Here is a 17,580-nt window from a genome sequence, read left to right as displayed (position 1 = left end):
GGCCGAAAATAGGGCCAAAATTTTGCGGCATGTTGCTAAAACAGCTGCAAACATAGTGACAGTTCATAAGACTCAGTGTAAAGGCTCTGGATTGAAGATGTGTGAAATTTTCTGTGCAGAGCAGGATCCCTTGGTGATGTAGGGTCAACCATCTTCAAACTATCCCTGTCGAAAAAATAAAGCAGAGAATAAGAACATGAGATATTCTGAGCATAGAACTTCTCTTCACTGTTCAAGAGGTGGAAGAGAAGATGCAGGAGGTGCTCAGTGACTTTATACTCCAAATCTTCAGCTGCTTTAGATGCGGATTGAAAGTCAGCTTAGTACTGAAGATTAGTCTCAAGAACTTATTCTCTACCAACACAGGAATTAGTGTACGTCTTAGATGGCTCTCGGTATCAAGGTGCAATCCCCATTGCTAGAAGAAATATATCTTCAGATTTTAATAAGGGTTGTTTAGAACTACTGCTAAACATGCCACATAGTCAATCACTGACAAGAAATCTGAAAGTCGTCAACATAGAGGCTATTCATAAATATTAAAGGAAAGTATTCAGTGATAGAATTGATCTTAGTGCTGCTATAAAGTATAAAAACCCAATACACAGCCATGAAGTACTCCAAGCTCCTACTTGAAATATTAAGATAGCATTGATACCATAAAAACTCAGAAGGACGTAACAATTGAAATGTTACCAATAAAAATGAACAAATGGCTGTACATACCACAAACAAGGAGGGCCTTTAAAATACTGAATCTGCATTCAGTTTTCTGAACCTTTTTCAAGATAAAACAAATATAGGTAAAAGATATTCCTTCTTAGAAAACAGGTGGAGAGTAGAATGGTGAAAAAAAAAGGTCTTCAAGGGTGTTGGCAATCTCCTGTAAATCTGACATTGTTGGTGACTTGACTGTATAAGATTGAAATACTTGTTTGTTTGTTTGGCCCTCCAGTGGCACAGCGGTATGTCTGCGGACTTACAACACTAGAAATCGGGTTTTGATACCCCTGTTTGTTTATTTATTTATACATCCCTCCATCCATCAAATACGAATCCACCGTATTAAGAAACGAAGCTATTATACTGGGTCACTCATTAACAGTTTACGTAAAATAAATTTTTGCATTTAAAATAGTGATCCAACTAGTGATTTAAAATATTTCTAGCAGGGTTCCTAGTAAATCAAATATCTCTGAACGTTGAAATATTTATATCTTTAATGATACACAACATATTGTCACTTCTTTATCTAAAGACATTTAGGTGATGTCGAGTGACAAATTGTGTAGGTCATACAAGTTCGTTTAATTATTTTATCTCTTAAAACACTTGCTTCTTTCACAGACGCAACTATTAATACTGACCTTGATCGTGAATAAAAGTCATTCATTTTGAATTATAAGTGTTCACAGCGAAGAAAATCAGTGACGTGCTTGACGTGATTATATGTGATATTTAGCAATAATTAAATAGTCCCTTTGTTTAAATTTCTCGTGAATGGAAGTTAAATCTATGTATTTCAATTGTTTAAGAATTAATATTTAAATATATAGTTATCAAATTAGTTCTTCATTCGAAGCGAATTTACTCGTATGAATATAAGCTATGCAATACAATATGGCGTTGCTCACAATACTTGCGATATATTAGATTTTCAATTGAGGAACAGGCAACCCAGTAGTAATATATGTAATAAATAAGGTCTTTAATAATTACAGTAATTGTCACCACTAAATCCTATTTTGTCTGCCTGAATTTCACTGTTTTGATGTTGTGAATATTCTTGAATTCCAAAATGTTTAAATTTCAGCCCAAGGGCTAAAAAAATTCTCAAGTTTCAGATCGATTCTGCAATATTTTAATAATTTCTGTCTGTGTATTTTGATTAAACATATATAAATAATATCTCACAATAAAGTTGTTGTTGTTTGTAATTAAGCACAAAGCTACACGATGGGCTATCTGTGCTCTGCCCACCACGGGTATCGAAACCCGGTTTCTAGCGTTGTAAGTCACGCACACACACAAAATAGATCATCTTTATTGTGAGAATGCCCCCCCCCCACCCCACACACACACAGTGGCACAGCGGTATGTCTGCTGTTAGCATCCATGACCCAGAGTTGGCTGGCTGTAATTTTTTGTATGGTAACTAAAAGTTTGTTTTAAGATTTTTCCCTGAGAAGGAGGACAAAAACACCCTGAAATAAGTTACATTTCCACTTTTTAGAGATATTTGTCTTACATTACCCTGAGTTGGCCAGCTCGATTATCGTATTTTTTGTATGGTAACTCAGTAACTGGAAACTGTCCGACGCTGTGCTTGGGTTATTTTGTTTTATGATTTTTCTCCGAAACGGAGCGCATTTCCACTTTTTCGTAGACGTTTGGCTTTGAATTTTAAGACATGAGTACTTAATCAGTAACATCCAATAATTAACATCCACAAAGCAGGGTATGCAATTAGCATCTAATGAAGTCATTAGGAATTTAATAACAAATGACAAAAGAAGGGAGAACATAATCTCAAATTGTCCTTTTCACAGTTTTTGCTTAATGGGTACCTTCAGCTAGTAGTTATAAAGGTTCAAGGTGTATATTGACTTTTTAAATTTTAGTTAGATTTTTTTTATACTTTTCATATTATGCAGAGCTGACTGGAGAGTTGATACCATATCTAGAAATTATGAGTTTATGACAGTATTTGTAGTTTGTGACGCTATACACTCTTGAAAGAGAACATATTCCGATACCTCGAAATTTATTTTCTAGAGATATATTAATTGCTATTCTACGTAAGTTGGATTTCAGCAATACAGGTGGCGCTAATCCGCTAACATTTTCAAAATTAATTTTGCGGGTGGTTCTGCTGGGATTTTACAATTAATTAATGTACTTACTTGAATAACTTCTTTCAGTTTTCCCTAATTTTTAGAGCAACTATTGTAGTAGACATTACGGTTAGTGTTAATAGAGAGCACTGAAAATAATGTTGGAAGAAAGTCTAGAACTAGTCAGTAAGTACTAAAGCAGTATAATTTCAAACGTAACTTACCACTCGCTAGTATTATTATTACTAGTAGTATTAATATTACTCGCACTATTATGATAGTAGTGGTTAAGATAGTATTCAGTAAGTAGTACTATTACTAGTAATACTAACGTTATTAGTACTAGTAGTAGTAGTACTACTAATAGAAATAGAAATTTATAGAATGTAACATCTGTTGATGATTATTAGTAATACTAATAGTAATAATAATATACTATTAGTTACACTTACACTATTACAGTGGTAAATTTCTCTATGATGAGGTAAGATTAATTATTAGTGAATGGGATAATAAGTTAAAACTAATTAATAAAAGGTGACGTAATTGTGAGGTAGATTTGGGAAAATTTGAAAAATAAATTGCTTTTAAATTTAATTCAAGGTAGGTATCTTTCTAAAAATAAAAAGTGAGTAACAAAAGAGATTAAACCTAATTGTCTTACTAAAGATAAATGATAAGTTACTTTTATTTTAAAGAGGTTTAAATTGACAGATAGGATAAAAGATTTACAGAAAAGCTAGGGGTTTGGTTAGAAAATATATTGATAATGTTAAATTTTATCTTAAAACTAATAGCAAGGATTTTTTTCAGTTATGTTCAAAGGTAAGCAAATTGTTAAAATGAGTATTGAGCCCTTAAAAGGATGCTGATGGCAAGGTTTTTGTTGAAGACTATGAGATGGTTGAGCTTTTACAAGAGAATGTGTTGGCAGTATTCTTGATCCTTAGAATTTGACAGGAAATAATGGGATTGGCCTTAATCATGTAGATATTAATCCCTTTGTTGGTAATAAACACCAAGGTCAGACATTATTTTTCCAAGGAGGCTGAAGACCAGATATGCAAGTTGACCTCAAATGTTTGGTAGGTGAACAAATAGTGGACATTTACCTAAGGATTGCAGAGGTACTAATATTACTTGTATTTTTTAAATGGGAAGATAAGAGTTGCAATGAAAATTATAGATCATTTAATCTTACTTCTATAGTGGAAAAAATTCAATAGTTTGATAAAAGAAGTTTTGAAATATGATTTAGTAAAATATGATATAAAGGAAGAGCAACATTGATTCACTAAAAGGAAATTGTTATTTTACTAATAAATTTTTTGAACATATTACATGTTTTCTGGATGATTAAAATGTGTGGACTAGGTGTACTTAGATATATAAAAATATTTTGATAAGGTGCCACACAAAAGATTACCGAAGAAAATCACTGGTGGAGGATTGGTAAAACACTAGTAAATTAGATAGTTGGATGAAAGAAAGGAAAAAGTTACTAATGAAGCCCAGTGAAACTATTCCCATGTTATTAGTGGAGTACCTTAGGTATTAGTGCTTCAGCTTTTGCTTTTTCATACTTACATTGGTGATATTGTTAAGGCTTGGCATAATTAATTAATAAGTAAAGTTTACAGATGATATTAAATTCTTGAGTATTTCTAGCTGTATTGAAATACTACAAAATAACTTGGATCATAATTTAGTATAAATGGGAAACTACTCAAAAGCATATGTAACTGAAGAAAAAGGAATTGGCATGGTGATATTAAGGTATTGGGTGTTGCTGCTTTTCAAAAGGATTTAGATCATTTAGTGAGTTGGGCAAATAAATAGCAGGCAGGTTTTAATTATAATAAATGCAAAATAATTCATGTAGGTTATCATAATTTGAATTATAAGTATAATTTGGATGGGAATAACTAACAATGTTAAGAAAGAAAGGGATCTTGGTGTTGTGGTTCAGTAGCAGTAATGGGAATAAAAGATGAAAGAAAATTACACAAACAGGTAAAAAAAAAATAGTATATATAGATAGATGTACAAACAAACAAAATATAAGAAATGATAAACAGTAGGGTTCAGTAGCAAGTGTTGAACAATAATGGGAAGCCATTGATTAAAAAACTATTAATAACAACTTAATTATTAATCTTGACTCCATTGGTTTACACGGTTTCAATAATGGGATTAGGCTTGGTGTGGCTGTTATTGATACTGTTTTCTAAACTACTTTTTTGACTTTTTTTTCTAACTGTTTGTGTAATTTTCTTTGTATTTTGTCTTTAGATCTGTAGTGGCTGATCAGTCTCATAAGCCATCCTAGCATTGGTAAAACACTAGTAAATAAGATAGTCAGATGAGAGAAAGAAAATAAAAGTTAGTAATGAAGCTTAGTGAAACTATTTCCTTGTTATTAGTGGAGTACCTGAGGGATTAGTGCTTCAGCTTTTGCTTACATTGGTGATATTGTTAAGGCTGTTGCAAATTAGTAGGGCAAATAGTATTTTAGATTGTGTCTACAGAAATTGAATACAAGACTAAAGATGTTATAATTTCATTTTATAGGATACTGGTTAAGTTACATTTGGAGTATTGTGTTCAGTCTTGGGCTCCTTACCTTAGAAAGGATAGTGAATTGTTGGAAAGAGTTCAGATAAGGGTTACTAAGATGGTGCCTGGGATAGATGGGTTGCCATACGAGGAGAGGCTAAGATCTCTGAAATTTTCTCTTGAAAAAGGAATAGTTAGAGGGATCTGATTGTTGGAAAGAGTTCAGACAAGGGTTACTAAGATGGTGCCTAGGATAGAGGGGTTGCCATACGAGGAGAAGTTAAGATCTCTGAAATTTTCTCTTGAAAAAGGAATAGTTAGAGGGATCTGACTGGGGTGTTTAAGATTCTGAAGGAAATTGATAGTGTTAATGCATCATCTTTTTTCATACTTAATGGTTGAGAATAATAGGACTAGGGGACACAAATTAAATTTTGACAGGATAGGAGTCATTTTCAATTAAGACCATTTTATTTTTCTAACACTAACAGGGTGGTTGGCCTTTGGATGTTGTTGAGGCAGTAAATTTAATTGAGTTTAAGAGAAAGCTTGATAACTTGAAAGATAAGGGCTTGCTTTGTAGGTTTTTTTATTTAATAGTTCTAGTTTAGTTTAGAGGATGGAACAACATAAATGGACCAGTAGATCTCGTGTTGTCCTTAAACTTTGTTATGCCCTATGTTGTCCTTAAACATTGTCCTATGTTGTCCTTAAACATTATGTTATGTCCTATGTTGTCCTTAAACATTATTATGTACTATGTTGTCCTCAAACATTATGTTATGTAATACATGCCAGCAAAGCAGTTCTCTGTTGCTAGTACATAGTATTAGTAACAAAGCTAATATAATTTTTGATTGTATTTATAGACTGATTACAGTTCAAAAGAGATAATTATCTTTATACAAAACACTATTCAGGCCTCACTTGTATTACTCTGTATAGTTTTGGTTTCCTTATGCAAAAAAAATAATGATTTATTATTGGGAAAATGTTCAGAGGAAAATGTACAGAATGATTTTTGGAGAAAAGAAAACTAAGAGGTGATCTTATTTAAGTTTATAAGCTTATCTGGGGAATTGTTAGGATAAAGGCCTCTAATTTATTTGTACTGTATTCTGAAAGTTACAGAGGACACAAATATAAGATGGGAAACAGACTAGGCTTCAATTAAGATTATATTTTTCTAACAGGGTAATTGGCTTATGGAATGAGAAACAATTAGCAGTAGTGTAGTCCAGCACTTTACAATAATTTGAAAGAGAGATTGAAAACTCTCTGAAAAATACAAATTAGGTTTAAATTTTTACTTTTTCTCAAGGATGGATGTGCAGGGACAACTTTGATGGACCAGAAGGACCCTTGTTATTGATATGTTACATTATTTGTATAATCACACATTTACTTTTACTCTAGATTAGTTATTAATGTAATGTTCAATATAATTCACGGTGTTAGAAAAACACGTAGGTTCAAGGAGTCTTGATAGAAATGAATAAAAACCCTATAACCAGAGTGCTTTCGAAAGTTTGCTTCTGAAGAAGAAAGGTCCACCTTTCGAAAATGTTCAGTATAATGAACTTCTGATAAAGTTTCTCACATACATTGGTAATTTGTTCATTTGGTAATGCCAGTTGGTATGGTTATCTGTTTTACATTTTATCTCATTTGTAATAACTATTATGAACTTTATTCTGAATAACCTTCATAACCCTTTCCCTTACCATAACTTTTAAAATGTTGAAACTAACATTTTTGTGAATGTTTGCAGAATTCAACAGTTATGTTATATGGTGCTGTAAATATGGGAATTTTTGCAAGTTTAGTGTAAAATATTTACAAAATTCTCTAATGTTTTACATATTCAATAATTTTTAAACCTGTAGGATAGTATAAACTTACTAAACTACAAGTGTAAAACTATCAAGACTGAATTATTTTCACTGTATATCATTTAAAGTAGGATCCAACCCAAGTGTTTTGTAAATGTGTATCTATCTTATCAGTATAATTATTTGTACTCTTAAAATCTTTAATTAGTGAGGGTAGATGTCTGGGGACAACCATGAATGACTAAATGGTCCCTTGTATGTATGTTGTGATATTTAAATTATGTGTATTAAAACATTTATAATTAATGCACCATCACAGGTACAAAAGTTGGAATGTCGGACAAAGAAAATCACAAACAACAAAAGTGGGATACAAAAAGAATTAGAAACATTAAGACAAAATCAAAAAACTCTGAGTTTCCACATAATTCACCTTATCTTCAGTCGAAGAGGAAAGCTGAAAAAAATGAGTTCTCAGTAATTCATGGAAGATCTGAAAATGAGTCCTCATCTCTTGATGATCAAACTCTTAGCCCATATCCTGAGCTTTTAAAGTCTCCTGTTTTGTCACCAGAGGTCCAGCAAATGCTCAAAGATCTGGGAGTTACCTTAAATCCTGTTGAAGAGAGCCGCTTATCATACCTTTCGACAAACAGAAAACTTAGTCCACTATTTCAGAACATATCTAAAAAATTTCAAGACACTACAAATTCAGCTAGTACTTTGAAGTCCTTGAATCTTCATAGTTTCATAGAAAGTTCAACACCAAATTATCCTTCAGATAACAATTCTTCATACCAGCAGAGTTTTGAAAGGGAAAAATTTCGGAGACAGGTATGGCCATATAATTTGTACCAATATCATTTGTTAAATTAATTAATGTAACAACTTGTTTAACAGGAACTTATTATTTCAGTTTGTCATGGTTTGTTAAAGAAAATCAGGCCATTATTAAGTTATGAATTTACCTTTTGAAACAATATCATTTTTGCATATATTTTTGTGAGAAAAAAGTGAATGAAAAATTTAAGTATTTAGTAAATTTAGTGCTCTTCTTAATTTGTATGCATTGTATATTTTTCATTTCCAGCATTGTGAGAAAGTTATTGAAGATTTACAACATGAGGTAAGTGAAGAATTTTATATACAATATGTTCATAACTTATATCCACTAAAACTGTAGATATATATATGTATATTTATGTTTAGTTTCTATTGAAGGAAACAAGACGGGAACAAAGTGTCAAAATATACACTTTGTACAATGATGTACCACATATATGGTATAGCTGTAAGGGCATTGTAAATGTCAAGGTGAGAAATTGTCTTTTTGTAACTTATTTCCAACCTAATAGCTTAGATGGCACAACGTTTCACTTTCAGTTTATCCTGTTATGTGACAATCCAACATATTGACATTCAAGCAGAGGATATTCCATCCCTGAGGGCTATCTTGGATTTTATTTTAAAACTTGTTGTTAGCACTTGGGAGAATATCATCAGAAAGGTGATTGTACAAGAACACTTGAATACTAGTATTCATAATCTTATTACCTGTTTGAGAGTCAATAAGAGTAGTGTGCTCCATTTTAAGAAAGAAACTGCAAGGTATAAGAAAAAAGAGAAAGATTGCTTGGCTACATGTGAATATGAAATTTTTAATGAAGCATACTTTGGGATTCCATTACTAGTCTACTATTTGGTTTCAAAATATTTTATTCCCAGGAACACCCATTTTTAAATGAATAAAAGAGGGAGCTAGGTTACTAATAAATACAAAATTCCAAACTTACAAGATTATAAAATTTAATAGTGGAAACAGAATGATTGTGCTATTAAGATAAATAATTTAATAAAGCTTCTGACAAAGAAAAGGAAGTTTATAAAAATTTTACTGTAACTAAATGTTAGTTCTATACATTTGTCTTAACTGCACAAAGAGGTTCATGATTAATATTCGTATTTTAAAAGATATTAAATGAACCTTGTTTTACAGAAAGAGGAACATGACTGTAGTGATATATTAATGTTTTATAAAGGTTTTCTACTTGTTTAAAATTTAGGAAAGGAATTATCCATACATTATTATTCTGTTTATAATAAAACTATTTTAAAAAGGCTTAGGTTATATTAAATCTCCCAACCCTGACAGTATTTATTATAAAATTGTAAAGAAGTGTAAAAACACTAGTAGATGCTTAAAGGTTTTTAGACACCGGTAAAATTCCTGGTGATTGAAAGATGGCCAGTGTGGTCCCTATTTTAAAGAAGAAAAGAGTTGAGAGAAGATTCGGGATACCATAGGCTTCTTGCACGTAGTTTTATTTCTGCCGTTGGCCTGGCACGGCCAGATGGTTAAGGCACTCGACTCACAATCTGCGGGTCGCAGGTTCAAATCCACATCCCATCAAACATGCTTGCCTTTTCATCTGTGGGGACATTGTAATATGATAATCAACCCCCCTATTAGTTGGTAAAATAATAGCCCTAGAGTTGGTGGTGGATGGTGATGACTAGCTGCCTTCTCCCTAGTTTTTCACTGCTAAACTAGTGATGGCTAGTGCAGATAGCCCTCTTGTAACTTTGTGTGAAATTTAATACAAATCAAACCAAACTTCTGTTGTTAACAAGGTATTGTACTGTATTGTTAAAAGTCATTTACAAAAGTATTTGAAAGATATTTAATTAGTGATTCCCAGCATGATTTTAGAGATGGTTTTTCATTACGTACTAACTTCAGGTTTTATGGTAAGGCTTATATTGTTTCTCGGATGAAGACATCCTGGATGATACAATGTATCGTGGCTTTAAGAAAAATTTGATAAAGTGCTTTGTATGAAAGTAACTAGTAAGTTGGAATTGGAAAGAAAGTTAAAAAAAATGGTAGAAAATTGCATATTATTGTAAAATAATGAGTGAAGATATCCATTTTTATTCTGGAATAAGTGACTATTGGTTCTCTCATCTTTGTTTGTTTTCTTGATTTTCATTTATTTCTGACAATGATTTGGATAGCTTCTTGTATAATAGACCAGAATATGAAAAATAAGTTTGAGTATTGGAAAGTGTAACAGTATGCAGTTGCATGTGATAATTTATTTGGAAGAAGAAATAATTGTGTGGAAAAACACATGAATTTCATTGTGATTATTCATAAAATCCTAAACCCTAGCATGAGTATTTAACTGTGGTGAGAAGATCCATCAGAATTCTGGGTTTTTAGTTATAAAAATTATAATGTAATAAAGGACTTAAGTGATGTCTCATTTATGTACAGTTTTGGTTTCTATAAGAGTAATAATATCGATATATTGTGAAACGTGCAGGGGCTTAAAGTTTTGAACTTGCCTCTGTAGAACATTGATATATATATAAAGTTGTTAGGATTTGGTATAGTCTGTTTTGAATTGTGAATAAAATGTTTGGAAATATGAACTTAAAAATTTGGGGATGTTGGTTTAACATTTGAAAGATTAGATTCATGTGTTCTTCAACATACTTATTTTTGATTACTTATATTTGAAACTGAGGAATTATTAACCAGATGTTATGTGTGCAGCTAGTTTGGATTATTTTAAACTCTGTGTTGGATATAGAAAAACTTGTGTAGATGGCTACCTATATATATAGTGTAGTGTTTTGTTTAAGTGCTTTCACAGATAGGCTAAATGGCTTTTTGTTGCTTTGCTGTTTCTCATATTAGCTTGGTCCAGATGCTGACTTAATATAACTTAGTACATGTAATTGCTTTATTGATGTCATATTACTTAGCTAACTGTTTTTGCATAAGGTTGTAGGATCATGTTTTCAGAATGAGGTTCAGGTTTTTGTTGTATCTGGTTGGCTCAAGAAAAAGCCTTTACTGACATTAGGAATTGTAATGTAAAGTGATGTTATCTGCTTTGAATTTTAGATCTGATAGCTCAGCTTGTAAAGCATTGATTTTAATTTTATGATTTGTTATGATATACACCTGACCTGTAACCGTATGTATCACGTACATATAATGTGAATATTAGTATTTCATTTATTGAATTAAATCACACATTTTTTTAAGTTTAAAAAAATGTTTAAACAATAATATTATTCATAGCTATCATTTCCATTTTATGATCAGGAAGGAAATGTTTAAGTTTTTTTGTGATGTAGTGTGAAATAATGTGTAAATATAAGGTTTAATGTGGTCTCAAAATATTTTCTTGGATTACTATCATTGTAGGTTTATTTTTGTTTTGTTTTTCTGTATAATGAATACATATGTAAGGCTGAATGTTATGCCATCTGCACCTTTTGGCTGTTGTGCACATGACACCTGACTCATTTATAACAGTTGTAAGGAACTAAGCATTATTTCCAATAATGTTCCTGTTACAGAACAAGATCATCATATAGTGTGTACATTTATTTGTATAATTTGGACTGCAATGGATATTGTTTTCCTGGTTAGTAGCCTATACAATCACTTAGATATAATTATTTATTAATTACTAATTTATTTATTTTCTGTTATGGATACTGATCTGCTTGTAACCTACATTACTATGTCTCAGTTGCTAATCTACTGTGGCATTCAAGGAAGTACTAAGTCAAACTGTATGTGGTGGCAGGAGCTTGGATTCAATCCTGGGTCTTCTTGTTGGAAAGGCTAGTGTGTTATATACTTGTTTTGAGTCTTCTCCATTATGACTTGAACTAACTATTTGGATATTTCAAAAGGAGGGTATACAGGTTTTGCTGACTTCTATGCTAGGTTGATTGTCTATATTATCAGTTAGGTGTATTTAGAAAGTCTGTCTTTCTTTTTCTCTTATGTGGCTTCTATATCCAATTATTTCGTTATTGTTCGATTTTGTTATATGGTATTCTTCCCTGACATAATGTGCGATTGCAGATACATTGTTATTTCGAGGATTGCAACTTGTTAAGTATTTTATGGAACCATTCTTTATTTAGCAATAAAATACAGTATTCTATTTCAGATAAAAGTGGAACCCAGCTTATTCCTTATTTTGTATAGGATGTCTCAATGTTTCTTTAAACTTTTTCAGAGTCCAAGTTCATAAGGAGGTTATAAATGATACTTTTATTCTCCACATCTATAAGTATTTTGATTTGCACAAACTACAGTCATACTGTTTAACGGCTTCTGAATTTCATTCTGATTTTTTTTGCTATATGGATATCCTCTGTATGCGTTTGGAGAGACTTTTAACAAAGGAACATATATCTGTGTTTCTGTAATTTTCTTCCTGCTAATTTTAGGTGTTTGTTTTGCTCTATCAAGTGTTCAGGGTATCCGTTATCAAGGAGTGTTGTAGTGATGTGTTTCTTGTATGTAGCATCTTCTGTACAACAGATCTTGCTAATTCTGGATACTAGGTAGTTTTACACCTATCTTTACACTGTTTGAGTGATTTTACTGAAAGTCAAGAAATCCTTGCATTTCTTTATATTTTCATGTTATATGAGTTTTATTTCTGATAATGTGATACATGTATCTACTTCTCTGGGGTCTTCTCCATTAGGTCTGGAATCAATCATTTATTTGAATTATTTCAGGAGGAGTACCTAGATTTTGCTGACCTCTGTGCTAGGTATACTGACCGTGATTCTAGAATTTACAACTTTTTGTAGCAACACAACTCCTAAAATAAATATAGCTACTACCAACAACAAGGTCTAGCCATGGGCTTACTCTTTGCATCAGTACACATCAACATCTGCATGGAACATTTCAAAGACAACACCCTGACCCTTAGATCAGCTGCTCTGTGACTCAGAATGTAGCTTATACACATTGATAATGCAATCATTATATGGATAAAAACTACAGACAAAATTCCAGAACTCTTTAACCACCTGAACAGACAGTATCCATCAGTACAATCAACAGAAATAAAAGACACTCAAATTACTAGACACCATGGTTTCCAAGACGCATAACTTGTATGCCTCAATAATTTACAAGAAACTCACAGATGCTGGTAACTATTTGTATTATACATGTAAATCAAACCACTCCAGCAGTGTAGGCAGGCATTATGAACTGGCTAGTCTTCAGAATTAACAAGATCTGTAATACAGAGGATGCTAAGAAGAAGAAAGAAAAACAAGATGTCAGCTCTTTTTGACAATGGATACCCTGAATATTTGATAAAGTAGAAAAACACTGAGAATTAGCAGAAAACAAATTACAGCAGACACACACGGCTTCTGAGGGCTATCATGGACCCCAAGCAAGAATAGTTTTTGTAATGCTGTCATGTACATGAATAAGTGATTGCAGACATGGTTAGTATTTGCTCAGGTGTTTTGTATTGATTTGATATGTTCTATACACATAGTTTTGCTACTTTCATGGGCAGTTGGCTCCAGGAAAATATTCCCAGCCTCCTTTTCCTTTTAGTAGGCTCACAGAAAGCCATATTTTCCTAGTTGGAGGTCTTTCTGAAAACATATAAAGTATATTTGAACAGCTAAAAGCATCAGAACAGTACTCAAGAGCCACAATGCAATACAGTTGTAGTAACTACATGCCAATACATTTAAAGACCTGATGGAGAATAAAAACATCATTTATGTATGTGTGGACACCAATAAACTGGAGAAAAAAACTATTTAAATACCTATCTTTTGGGAAGGAGACTATACAATTAAATGGAGTCGTACTAAAATAATGGGGATGTGATCTACATACAAGACAAGAAAATAAACCTTTGGTACCCATCAAACTGATGACATGCGTACTCAATAAAGAAGTCATCAAAACCTGGATACCCCTCCTCAGACTTCATATAGTTAACTAAAGTCCTCATGGGGGAGACCATTGATAAGCGAGCAACACACCATCCTTTCTAACAAGAAAGCTCTAGACTGAATTCCCCGTCACTGCTTATAAAACTTACCTGAAGACAGCAACAAATTAGTAGTTGTATCAAAGGATATAAATTCATCAGTAATAAATATGAAATATAGCAATTAATCAATAATTAGACTTAGATAATTGTAGAGGCTATTAACCATAATAATAATATCTGATAACCACAACCATGATGTTGGAAAAACATGTAGGTTGAAGAAATCTTGATAGAAATGAATAAAAACCCCATAACCCGAGTGCTTCAGGGGAAAACCACAACTTTACCATAAGTACTGTGATAGTAATTCATATGAATAATATTGTTATGAGTAGTGTTTGAAATTGATTTTTGCTTACAAACATATACAGGTATATTGTTTGAATACAAAAACACACTATATAAATTCAGATTATTTTTCTACAGAATAAGAAAACAGTTTTTGTTTCTTTGGGTAGTAATAACTCGCATTATGGTAATAAGTTATCAAGAATATGATGTTTCTCTCTTTAATTTGGTTTAAGTAGATAATAAAAGGAATATTACAAAGACGTGGATTATCTAATATCCCACATTCAGAGTCACCCACATTTAAATTAAGTTTGCAAAAACATTTGACTACATACTTAAATTTATGAGTGAAATGAGTTTGGAATATTTCAATATAGCTGTTAGAGCGGGATCAGAATATAGCTGTTCTAGAAGCAGAGAGTAAGAAAAAAGACGAGGCACTTCAAGAACTCCAAGTGGTGAGAAAACAGTTTTGTACTATAATGCTTATTGTTCATGGCTTAAAAATGTTATCATTACTATAATGTACTTTTGGTGGCTGCATAAAGAAAAATGTCTTCAGAGAAATGTTGGGTAAGTAAATGATAGGGATGATTTTATGTTAACAACATTAATATTTTAATGCTCCAAAGAAAATGGGTAATAAAACAAGACTGCTGTTTTTTTTATTGTATCGTTCATTGACCTATATAACTGTACAATAAAACTTTTTGTTGTGTTTCGTATCGATGAGTGTGCATGAAATGTTTTTAGATGCTACTGTTAAGTGTATAAATAATATAGCAAAGTGAAAAAATGTTTGTGTATTTTAAAAGAACTTGCAAATTGTACAAAGATGAAAGATTGGTATATTTACAGTTTAGGGAATACGTCTTTCATTCAAAAAGTATATTCACACTTTTTCTTTTTTAATAAAAGACTTTTCAGAAAGTTTGTGAAGCGTGGGAGAATGTTGCTTTACCGAATGTAGAGAAGTTAAGAGAGGTAACAGAAGAAAGAGATAATCTAATTAACCAGTTACAATCAGTCGAACAGGTGAGATCCAATAGATGTTTTTCAGCTTATTGTTACATGTAAGTTTCAGTAGTTAAACAAAAGTAATTTATCTTTAAAATATTCTTTTTAAACCATTTAATCCTGCCTTATCTTCATTATTTTGGTTTCATATAGGTAAATTGTATAATATAAGGTATTAAATGCTTTATTTCATTGTTTTCTTTGGTGTAATATTGTTGAAATATCTTAATGTATCTTTTAATTTCTAGTTTATATCCGTCAATCAAACTTTTTATGGATTATTGAAACAATTGTAAACACTAATTTTGATTAGTTGATTGTTTTTGTAATGGTTCTACTCTTAATTTCAATTAGCTAATTTAATCTTAATTTCAATTAATCAACTAGTTTACATGACACTAATTGATGTACTCACTGCTCATAGGTAATAGATTAAGTTGCCAAGCTCTTTATGCCATTCATCAAGTTACTGTCACAATATCTTACAAGCACAAACACTACAGTGGTCGCTGACCATCATCATCATGATGCGAGACTCATGTTGTATTAGATCAAATTAAAATTCTCAATTAGATTTCATGAACATTAGTTAAGAACCAAAGACAGGATTATTGTTCAGAAACTTTAGCCTTTTGTAAATGAGAAATTCAGTGCTTGTTAAATAATTTTAACCTTCAAATCCTGACTTATTTTTATACCATTCGTTACTGAAGGAGTTTGTATATATATATTTTTTTTTTTGACAACACCCAGTAAAGAAAATATAAAAAAATGGGCGATTTTTATAGTGAAATTAATTCCATTAGTGATAAAATGTTTTGGTCATTTTCATACTTTTTGTGAAGCATACATTATGATGGATCTTGTAATCAGCAAAGTCATAGACTTATAAGCAGTTTGTGCATAAATAGTTCAGAAAGATGTGTTTAGAAACTGATGGAAGTCATTGGTAATTTTAGAGTTAACATTTAAAATATATGTCTTGTATGACAGATAACTTGCTTAAACTTTAAAAGTCAAGAAACAACTAAAATAGGAGAGAAATATATTTCATTTAAAGACTGTTTTGCCACTGTTAACGTGGCATCATCACGTGCTAAAACATTGTTTTTTTATACGTAAGGCTTTCATTTTGCTTACATAAGCTATAGGGTCCTAGAACATTAACATTTAAGTAAAAACTGTATCACAAGATTTACTAAATACTTAAAATTTTCAAATGATACATTAGGTTATTTATCTAAAACAAAAGGTATAATTGGGAAATGCGTGTGGTTTCTTTGTTGACCAGTTGCAAAGAGTTTTTTTTTAGGTTTGTCAATATTACTTGAATATAAACAGTACACAAAATATTATGAAAAGGAGCAGTTAAAACATGTGGATTAACCTGTTTTTTTTTTGTAACTCTAAGTTTGATTCACAGCTGAATACAATTTTCTGTAGTGTGAAAATTGTAAAGTAGAAATTGAAAGAAAATTGATGGGTTGCCAAAAAAGACCTCAACTTAATATTGAAGAGATTTAGTCAATAGTACTTTGTTCTTTCACCTCTTTAATTTCTTTAAGTTCACAAGATTTTAGTAATTGTGCTTGCCTTTGATGTAAAGTTACCATGCAGTGATTCCAGTTAGAAGTGAGACTGTTTTTAGGCAACTTTTATATGATTGTAAGGTGAAACGTTTTCTCACACAATTCTTTAATAAGCGATATTGATAATTAACAAGAGATTTTACGTATAGTTTCAAATCATGTTCTGTTGAGGTTTACAAGTGGTCTGTATTTTGTCAGATAAAATTTAATGGCAAGAAACAAATTCCTAAATAGTTCTCTGAGTGGAATGGAAATTCTGTTCATTTATGTATCTTGGAAATTCGAAAGGGATGAGAATAAATTCTTACGCTCTGTGGGATTACTGTACTTTCTAGTTTTTTACGTACTTCCAGATATTTTGTATTGTAATAGAAAAGCATATTTTAACATTATTATTGTAAGTGATGTTATAACTATCAAGTCTTCTTCTGTTACTAGATAGTGGAGAATCTGAAGACTGAATTGGATACAAAAGAAAATGAGCTTAAAAGTTCCTTAAACAAAGAAGGTGAACTTAAAGTTGAGGTACTGTTTAACTCTTTCAGCATGGGCTCGGTCCCTGGGACCGACCTCGTAACCATTTTGTGCTTATTATAGTTTCCAT

The 17,580-nt window shown here is 31.5% G+C and overlaps 1 protein-coding gene across 2 annotated transcripts in view; it reads left to right on the top strand.

Annotated features, from left to right (window-relative positions):
- The first annotated feature begins 2,851 nt into the window (after positions 1-2,851).
- Positions 2,852-17,580, top strand: part of LOC106473172 — a 42,890-nt gene continuing 28,161 nt past the window's right edge. For both annotated transcript variants that reach the window (XM_022402656.1, XM_013933857.2), the window contains exons 1-6: positions 2,852-3,020; positions 7,542-8,056; positions 8,313-8,348; positions 14,748-14,828; positions 15,289-15,405; positions 17,415-17,501. In XM_022402656.1, the coding sequence (XP_022258364.1) occupies positions 2,993-3,020; positions 7,542-8,056; positions 8,313-8,348; positions 14,748-14,828; positions 15,289-15,405; positions 17,415-17,501 (864 nt within the window). In that variant the 5' untranslated portion in view covers positions 2,852-2,992. The remainder of the gene's footprint in view (positions 3,021-7,541; positions 8,057-8,312; positions 8,349-14,747; positions 14,829-15,288; positions 15,406-17,414; positions 17,502-17,580) is intronic.

The sequence above is a fragment of the Limulus polyphemus genome, unplaced genomic scaffold (genome assembly GCF_000517525.1).
Source record: "Limulus polyphemus unplaced genomic scaffold, Limulus_polyphemus-2.1.2 Scaffold127, whole genome shotgun sequence".
Classification (NCBI taxonomy): Eukaryota; Metazoa; Arthropoda; class Merostomata; order Xiphosura; family Limulidae; genus Limulus; species Limulus polyphemus.
This window is presented reverse-complemented; position numbering and strand designations above follow the sequence as displayed.